Genomic DNA, 9,681 nt, shown 5'->3' on the forward strand with positions numbered 1-9,681 from the left:
TTTGGTGTTGAGGGAGATCAGAGCAAGACGACCCAGAGTGCTGGGTCAAATCAGTGGCTTGGCTTGCTGCTCTGACATCTTGAAATAAAGAGTCCTGTCCCACTCCTCACACGTGCTCATTTCAAATTCCATATTCGGACTTCAAAGGTGAAAATCCACCAACTGAAACTAACAAATTGCAATTCCTTTAAAATAAAATAAAAAATGCCAGATATTCAACAAATGCATGCAGAACAGGTTTCAATGTGTGCATTAAGCATGCCGCAAGTAAATGAATTACATTCACACAAGAATGAGTCAGATGAAGTGCTGTTAAAGTTACGTAGCTCTTATCTTTGCTGGCAAAAACAGCTCACTATCCCATAACCTATTTTGGGTTAATTATTTAGACTTCACAGAGAGGAAAAGAACCAGCCACAACTTCCTGGTGTGTCCTGTTTGGGAGGAGGGCTGTGCTCACTGAGGGAAGTTACGGATGCTTTAGGACAAGCATCCAGCCTCTCTTTGAGCCCCTTTAACTGTACAAAAAAGATTATGCTCAATATGCACAAAATAAAAAATAAACTAAATAAATAAAAAACTCAAAACAAATAAATAGACTATATCTATATCTATCTATTCTCATTAAAAACATTCACTGTATGAACTTTAAAGGCTGAACTTATCTGTAGAGAATAGTCCCCAGCGCTCACTTGGCCAGATGTACAGTATATCCAGCAACCAAACAGAGTCTCCTGGATGCCCACTTGCCTGTGTGCCGGTGGCAGGAGCCAGCAGTCCTCCAGCGCCACTCCACGCTGCTGAGATGAGACCCACTCCTCCTCAGGCACAGGCAGCAAGCTGCTGAGATGAGACCCACTCCTCCTCAGGCACAGGCAGCAATCTGTTCCCGCCCTTTCCCTTTGGGCCTCAACCATTGGTTGAGAACCCGACCGGAACTAACACACAAACAAGGAAGAAAACACCCTAAAGTAGCAGGATAGATATGCTGTACACTGTACACCATACACCATGTCACCATACAGGGCTCTCAAGGCTTTCCCAGAGGGGTTCACTTATACCACATGACAGCATATTTTTAACAGTTATTTCACAAGTTTTCAAATCTTCCATTCAATATTGAAGCATGGGTAGACAGATTGATTAAATACATGCAGGGATGGGTTAATCACAAATATTCCACAGCAGAACACCTGAGGTAACCAAGCTAGGCCACTGAAGAACTGCATTTTAAGAATCCAATAGTAATTTTCTTGAAACCTCAAAGTGACAAAAAAAGGTGACAAAAAACTCTGGTTCAGGCTGGAACAATTTTATTACATAAACATTGATCATTTAAAAATCTCAACACAATAAAACAATGCTGTAGAAATGTGTTTTCAAAATGCTGTAGAAATGTGTTTTCAAAGGTTATACAATTTAAAAGCTCTGGGTTTCCATAACTTTCCATAAAAACATGATCAGTCGTAACGAGAAGGCATAAGTGGCTTGCACAATATCTCTGTAGGGCCTCTGGCTCTTACTAGCCACGCACTTCTGAAGTACCATGACTCTCCAAACTGAACTGTTTACAATATGATATAACCCTCTTGGCTTACTGATGATACATAATAGCAAATGGCATTGGTATATCATGAGTGTTCTTCAGCCACCACCTCTCTCCAAAGTGTTGGAATGTCTCCTCTATATCATGAGTGTTCTTCAGCCACCACCTCTCTCCATAGTGTTGGAATGTCTCCTCGGTGTGGCATGCTCTTGGTCCAGGTCTTCAGCTCTCGACGCCGTATCTGTCGAAATGACGCAAAATGATGCCCAGTTCCACCTCTACCACGCCCATGGCCACCGTGCGAAGACGATATCGGTCAGCGCCGCTGTAGATGAGGTCTGGCGATCGGAGTTGAGGGCCGCCACCAACAAACATCTGAGCCATCTGCTCCTGCCAGGAACCCTGGGGTCGCCACGTGGCACACTGCAGCCGATGGTGCCCCGGGCTGGAGGGCACGTGGCAGTAGCCGTAACCGTACAGCTCACAGCGGCCAAAGGAGTCCTGGTGCCACACCTGCACGTGCAGCTTAGGCCACCCTGCAGAGGGCACAAGTCTACAGTTAGCTTAGCTTAGCCCACCCTGCAGAGGGCACAAGTCTACAGTTAGCTTAGCTTAGCCCACCCTGCAGAGGGTACAAGTCTACAGTTAGCTTAGCTTAGGCCACCCTACAGAGGGCACAAGTCTACAGTTAGCTTAGCTTAGGTCTACAGTTAGCTTAGCCCTGCAGAGGGCACAAGTCTACAGTTAGCTTAGCTTAGGCCACCCTGCAGAGGGCACAAGTCTACAGTTAGCTTAGCTTAGGCCACCCTGCAGAGGGCACAAGTCTACAGTTAGCTTAACCCACCCGGCAGAGGGCACAAGTCTACAGTTAGCTTAGCTTAGCCCACCCTGCAGAGGGCACAAGTCTACAGTTAGCTTAGCTTAGGCCACCCTGCAGAGGGCACAAGTCTACAGTTAGCTTAGCTTAGGCCACCCTGCAGAGGGCACAAGTCTACAGTTAGCTTAGCTTAGGCCACCCTGTAGAGGGCACAAGTCTACAGTTAGCTTAGCTTAGGCCACCCTACAGAGGGTACAAGTCTACAGTTAGCTTAGGCCACCCTACAGAGGGTACAAGTCTACAGTTAGCTTAGGCCACCCTACAGAGGGTACAAGTCTGCAGTTAGCTTAGCTTAGCCTACCCTGCAGAGGGCACAAGTCTACAGTTAGCTTAGGCCACCCTACAGAGGGTACAAGTCTACAGTTAGCTTAGCTTAGCAGAGGGTACAAGTCTACAGTTAGCTTAGGCCACCCTACAGAGGGTACAAGTCTACAGTTAGCTTAGGCCACCCTACAGAGGGTACAAGTCTACAGTTAGCTTAGGCCACCCTGCAGAGGGTACAAGTCTACAGTTAGCTTAGCTTAGGCCACCCTACAGAGGGCACAAGTCTACAGTTAGCTTAGGCCACCCTACAGAGGGCACAAGTCTACAGTTAGCTTAGGCCACCCTACAGAGGGTACAAGTCTACAGTTAGCTTAGCTTAGCCCACCCTGCAGAGGGCACAAGTCTACAGTTAGCTTAGCTTAGCAGAGGGTACAAGCCTACAGTAAGCTTAGGCCACCCTGCAGAGGGCACAAGTCTACAGTTAGCTTAGGCCACCCTACAGAGGGTACAAGGCTACAGTTAGCTTAGGCCACCGTAGAAACAGTACAAGTCTACAGTTAGCTTAGCTTAGGCCACCCTACAGAGGGCACAAGTCTACAGTTAGCTTAGGCCACCCTACAGAGGGTACAAGTCTACAGTTAGCTTAGCTTAGCCCACCCTACAGAGAGCACAAGTCTACAGTTAGCTTAGGCCACCCTGCAGAGGGCACAAGTCTACAGTTAGTTTAGCTTAGCCCACCCTACAGAGGGCACAAGTCTACAGTTAGCTTAGGCCACCCTGCAGAGGGCACAAGTCTACAGTTAGCTTAGGCCACCCTACAGAGGGTACAAGTCTACAGTTAGCTTAGCTTAGCCCACCCTACAGAGGGCACAAGTCTACAGTTAGCTTAGGCCACCCTACAGAGGGCACAAGTCTACAGTTAGCTTAGCTTAGCAGAGGGTACAAGTCTACAGTTAGCTTAGGCCACCGTAGAAACAGTACAAGTCAACAGTTAGCTTAGGCCACCCTACAGAGGGCACAAGTCTACAGTTAGCTTAGCTTAGCAGAGGGTACAAGTCTACAGTTAGCTTAGGCCACCCTACAGAGGGCACAAGTCTACAGTTAGCTTAGCTTAGCAGAGGGCACAAGTCTACAGTTAGCTTAGGCCACCCTACAGAGGGCACAAGTCTACAGTTAGCGTAGGCCACCGTAGAAACAGTACAAGTCAACAGTTAGCTTAGGCCACCCTACAGAGGGTACAAGTCTACAGTTAGCTTAGGCCACCCTACAGAGGGCACAAGTCTACAGTTAGCGTGGGCCACCGTAGAAACAGTACAAGTCTACAGTTAGCTTAGGCCACCCTACAGAGGGTACAAGTCTACAGTTTGACATCTCCCACAATAAAACACTGCAATGCAATAATATACTACAGGCTATGGTTAGGTAAATCATGACATGCTGGCATTCTGTTACACACATTAACTTTGCTACAACGTAATTACCTCATGATGTGCATTGCAATGCCCTCAGACTAATTTGAAAATACTAACACTACAATGATGTTATATATCAACACTACACTAATGTTATATAAACACTACACTGATGTTATTAACACTACACTAATGTTACATATCAACACTACACTGATGTTATATATTAACACTACACTAATGTTATATATCAACACTACACTGATGTTATTAACACTACACTGACGTTATTAACACTACACTAATGTTATATCAACACTACACTGATGTTATACATTAACACTACACTAATGTTACATATCAACACTACACTGATGTTATACTGTATATTAACACTACACTAATGTTATATCAACACTACACTGATGTTATACTGTATGTCAACACTACACTGATGTTATATATAACACAATGTTACATATTAACACTACACACTAATGTTATATATCTACACTGATGTTCTTAACACCAGACTGATGTTACTGGTGCTATAAAAACTAGGCCTACATAAAGGGGACCTCTCTACTTACCCTGGAGACCCTTGGTGGTATAATGGAGGTCAACTGGGTGACTCCAATATGCCATTTCTCCTGTCTGGGGGAAATCTACTTGGGTCTGACCCTCCCTGAGGCCAGACAAAAGTCTCCATGCTCCACCTTGGGCAGAGAGATAGAGGGGGGGGGGGGGGGGGGGGTTGTTGATTACTGGCACATTTGGTAATATTTTACCTTCAAGTGTGTCATTGCAAGTTAGGGCACCAGTTAACTCACCTGTATGGACTCCCCACTTGCAAAAGAGACTGCTTTGAGGAAATCCGCTGGCTCCAATGATCTGGCCAATGATATGCAGCTCTGCCATAGGCTAAACTGGACTTTCACTACACAAGGAGACGACAAATTAACATTACATTATAATGCAATAGAGAGAGGCTATCATGTAATAGTCATTTAAAGTGTAAAGACTTTTGCGTTAGTTAATAATGTACTTATTGAATCCATATCAATGTACAATTAGTCGCCTAATCACATTAACATTATCATTTAACTTTTCGGTCATTCAGCTGTGACAGCAGCAGCTTAACAACACAATGACGTTAACGTTACCGCAGCTAAGGGATAACATGTTGAGCTATGTGGTAAGTTAAGGTAACCATTACCTTACATTAATCTGTATTAAATATAATGATGTTACTCGTTGCCATTTATTTTTTATTAACGATTCAGTCAGTTGAGTTGAACGGGTTCAAGAGAAGGCAACTCTGCAAGCTTAACCTTACATGAGCTAGGTTAACGTTCAGATTAGCCTAACACCTAACACTTTGTGATGAAGTCGACGACGGCATCTTGGAAGGACATACCTGGAATCTCGGAATATCCATAAAATGGTCTTCCCTGAAAATGATCTAATGTTCAAAAAGCTGTCTTGAAGTGATTTAAACAAATCCCGAGAAACATGGCAAGCCAACGAGAGCCGAAATAGAAGGGTTGTTTACGACGCCCTGCTGTCGCCACGAGCAACCAGATAATCTTCTTCTAGTTGCTAAATACAAAATATAGCGCTTTATCGCCACCAAGTGGTCCGGATGATGAGTGAAGTGACATCCTACTCTGTAACTCAAGACCGCTCAAGACCTGCAAGAAAAAGATCAGTAGGCCTATAATTGAAGTATACATGTGCACAAAAGAACTCGTGACATCGCACACCAGCATTTAAGAAAGGGGGAAAAACTAAGTTAGTAATGATAGCAGAGAGGGTTAAAGCAGAGTTAAAGCAGTAATTAAGGATCTTTGATGATAGCACTTAGCCTCTATTCATTTAATTTCCCCAGTGCTTGTTACACTAGCCTAATAATTTAATGTTTTTTTTTGGCTGTCTCTAGTCTACGACACAGAAAAACACATGAGGATGATGAATGTATGAGGTGGGCCCTCTTACCAAAACACATGAGGATGATGAATGTATGAGGTGGGCCCTCTTGCCAGATCAGATTTCCGTTGCTTTTGCATTTTAATTGTAGACATGGTTTTCCGTTGGATATTGCATAATGTTGTTGTTTCAAGTAGGCTAGCCTATTTATTTTTGTCAAAGACTAACAGTCTTACTGCCTCTTGCTGATCAGTCTTTGACAAACAAACATGTTTTCTAAAACATGCAGCATTGTAGGCCTACAACATGGAGACCATACCTTTATGAATAATTAATATTTGATGGGAACCCCGCCAGCAGCACAGATGGGCAAATATCAGTGTGTTTACACATAGATATATAAAGCTTGTGCAGACAGTAGCCCAGATATCTACATACATGGCATACATGGCTTTAGACAGCACACACAGGACAGTGAATAGATATGGCTTTAGACAGCACACACAGGACAGTGAATAGATATGGCTTTAGACAACACACTTCCATTCACACAGGACGGTGAATAGATATGGCTTTAGACAGCACACACAGGACAGTGAATAGATATGGCTTTAGACAACACACTTCCATTCACACAGGACAGTGAATAGATATGGCTTTAGACAACACACACAGGACAGTGAATAGATATGGCTTTAGACAGCACACCTCCATTCACACAGGACAGTGAATAGATATGGCTTTAGACAGCACACATCCATTCACACAGGACAGACTGAATAGATATGGCTTTAGACAGCACACACAGGACAGTGAATAGATATGGCTTTAGACAACACACACAGGACAGTGAATAGATATGGCTTTAGACAGCACACCTCCATTCACACAGGACAGTGAATAGATATGGCTTTAGACAGCACACATCCATTCACACAGGACAGACTGAATAGATATGGCTTTAGACAGCACACACAGGACAGTGAATAGATATGGCTTTAGACAACACACACAGGACAGTGAATAGATATGGCTTTAGACAGCACACCTCCATTCACACAGGACAGTGAATAGATATGGCTTTAGACAACACACATTCATTCACACAGGACAGTGAATAGATATGGCTTTAGACAACACATCCATTCACACAGGACAGTGAATAGATATGGCTTTAGACAACACACATTCATTCACACAGGACAGTGAATAGATATGGCTTTAGACAACACACATCCATTCACACAGGACAGACTGAATAGATATGGCTTTATACAGCACACATTCATTCACACACACAGAAGACTGAATAGATATGGCTTTAGACAGCACACATCCAGACTGAATAGATATGGCTAATGAGCAAGAAAGAAAGACAGACTGAGTAACAGATTTGCAGGTGCATTTAGTGTTGGACATAAACATTGCGTAAGGCTTTCATTGCTACATCTCAAGCCTGCCAAAAGCACAGGGCCTGCAGGTGCTAGTGGAAATGATGTTATTTATTCGAGGACAAGGCAGGCGTGCAGCCTCAGTCCTTGGGTCTGTGGAGTTGGTTGTGACGGGCCTGCGATCCCAATTCAAGCTAATCTGTATGACACAAAGGTCTGTGCGTGTGCAGCCCAGCCATGCCATGCCTGCTTCCTGCCAGTAATCCCAGCCATGCCATGCCTGCTTCCTGCCAGTAATCCCAGCCATGCCATGCCTGCTTCCTGCCAGTAATCCCAGCCATGCCATGCCTGCTTCCTGCCAGTAATCCCAGCCATGCCATGCCTGCTTCCTGCCTGTAATCCCAGCCATGCCATGCCTGCTTCCTGCCTATAATCCCAGCCATGCCATGCCTGCTTCCTGCCTATAATCCCAGCCATGCCATGCCTGCTTCCTGCCAGTAATCTTGAGCGCTCGCAGGGTAGTGTTCCGTTTTTAAACATAATGTGGTGAGGCTTAACGTCAACACAATGATACAGGCCTACTGCTCTGGAGCAAGTTGCACTGTTCATTTGTTTCTGAGCAGATGTTCAGCAATAATATGAGAAGAGGTTTTCTAACATCTCTGAAACCATAGGCCTAATATACATCACACTTGTTTGGTGACACAATGTCAAATATACTCACTGACCTCATGTGCCATTGGCACAATATTCTCACTACATTGGTGTTTTGTTTTTTGTTTTGTTTTTTTTGCTAAAACATGGGCAACTGACAAGGCACTCCACACAAAGGGCACAAATGGGCACACCACACAAAGTATATTTAATGCCCAACTATACCAGCTAAGTCACTTTATTGCCCAACTATACCAGCTAAGTCCATTTATTGCCCAACTATACCAGCTAAGTCAATTTATTGCCCAACTATACCAGCTAAGTAAATTTATTGCCCAACTATACCAGCTAAGTCAATTTAATACCCAACTATATCAGCTAAGTCAATTTAATACCCAGCTACATCAGCATATTAAAGTCATTACATATTAAAGTCAATTTAAGGCCCAACTATATCAGAATATATTAAAGTCATTACATATTAAAGTCAATTTAATGTCCAACTATACTAGCATATATTAAATTCATTATATTGAAGTCAATTTAATGTCAACTTGTTACTTTGCTTGTTGCTGCTCAATGCAATAATCCTGAGAGGCTCACTGTCAGTTCAGTGATGACATCACACTGAGGAGCAAGACTGTTTTTCTGGAAAAGCCTTATTTGGTCATATGCTATACAGCCATATGCTATACATAGACAGTATTCAGTTATTATCTTGTGACATTTTGTACCTACTTATAGCAAGACTCTACCTAACTGAGTTGACTTGTCTTTTTCTTGAAGTTGCTGGAGCATTGTTTCTGGTGTTTTGCTTGTGAAGCGGGTGTTGATGTCGCTGGAGAGATCCGTGCCTGTCTGCTTCCTCCTCCCACACACACACAGATGCGCACGGTCAGCTGGACCAGGTGTTCCATTTGTGCCATCTGGGTCCTAAGCTCCTCAGCTCACTGACGGCACTGCTGTTTGTGTTTGTCATCCACAAGTGTTCATTTTCCTCGTTAGGACAGATTGCTCGTTAGGACAGAGAGATTGCTCGTTAGGACAGAGAGATTGCTCGTTAGGACAGAGAGATTGCTACAGGGCTGCATTGTTTGATCTAGACTTGCAGAACATACATAGAGCTTACCAACAGTGTACTTTATGGGAGAGGCCAGAATCATGGTCTATACATTATCTTTCTTTTTACTTATTTTATGCATTATTTAGTCAAGACCTGTGTATTCTTGGGCCCCCTTTTTATCAACTGTCCTGCCCAATTCTGACTTCTTCTGATGTAAAGCGCTTTGGGTCAACCCCTGTTGTATTTAAATGTGCTATATAAATGAAAGTGACTTGACTTGACTTGACTTGATAGTCATGATCTGTACATTATCTTGATCATCATCTTGGTAATGTAAGGGGCTTCAGATAACAGCGTCAGCCAAATAAGTATACATGTATTGTAGCCCCTTCTTCATGGATGCATAGGTAAACCTTACTATATAGCTGAGGCTACCCTAACTTAGAGTTACAATCCAAACATATGGATGCATGGGTACACCTTACTTTATAGCTGAGGCTACCCTAACTTAGAGTTACAATCCAAACACATGGGTACACCTTACTATA

General features: G+C 43.6%; 1 protein-coding gene across 3 annotated transcripts; it reads right to left on the reverse strand.

Annotated features, from left to right (window-relative positions):
- Positions 1 to 1,291: 1,291 nt before the first annotated feature.
- Positions 1,292 to 8,913, reverse strand: b9d2 (B9 domain containing 2). Of its 3 annotated transcripts, XR_009939131.1 has the most exons (5): positions 5,517 to 5,675; positions 4,930 to 5,036; positions 4,690 to 4,815; positions 1,713 to 2,082; positions 1,292 to 1,655 (listed from the first exon to the last, which is right to left on the reverse strand). XR_009939131.1 is itself a non-coding variant. In XM_062535891.1 (4 exons), the coding sequence occupies exons 2-4, from the start codon at positions 5,015 to 5,017 to the stop codon at positions 1,769 to 1,771; spliced, it is 528 nt and encodes a 175-aa protein (XP_062391875.1). In that variant the 5' UTR covers positions 5,018 to 5,036; positions 8,809 to 8,913; the 3' UTR covers positions 1,292 to 1,768. The 3 variants fall into 3 exon arrangements, 2 of the variants coding, with proteins under 2 accessions (XP_062391875.1, XP_062391873.1); XM_062535891.1 differs by lacking the exon at positions 5,517 to 5,675 and adding an exon at positions 8,809 to 8,913 and having other exon boundaries at positions 1,292 to 2,082; XM_062535889.1 differs by having other exon boundaries at positions 1,292 to 2,082.
- Between the last annotated feature and the right edge of the window lie 768 nt (positions 8,914 to 9,681).

The sequence above is a fragment of the Sardina pilchardus genome, chromosome 5 (assembly GCF_963854185.1).
Source record: "Sardina pilchardus chromosome 5, fSarPil1.1, whole genome shotgun sequence".
NCBI classification, from domain to species: domain Eukaryota; kingdom Metazoa; phylum Chordata; class Actinopteri; order Clupeiformes; family Clupeidae; genus Sardina; species Sardina pilchardus.

Coding starts and splice junctions, on each gene's coding strand:
- b9d2 (XM_062535891.1), bottom strand. CDS start 5,017: ATGGCAGAGCTGCATATCATTGGCCAGATCATTGGAGCCAGCGGATTT. Junction 4,816..4,929: donor CAAGTGGGGAGTCCATACAG/GTGAGTTAACTG, acceptor TCTCTGCCCAAG/GTGGAGCATGGAGACTTTTG. Junction 2,083..4,689: donor TACCACCAAGGGTCTCCAGG/GTAAGTAGAGAG, acceptor TGCCCTCTGCAG/GGTGGCCTAAGCTGCACGTG.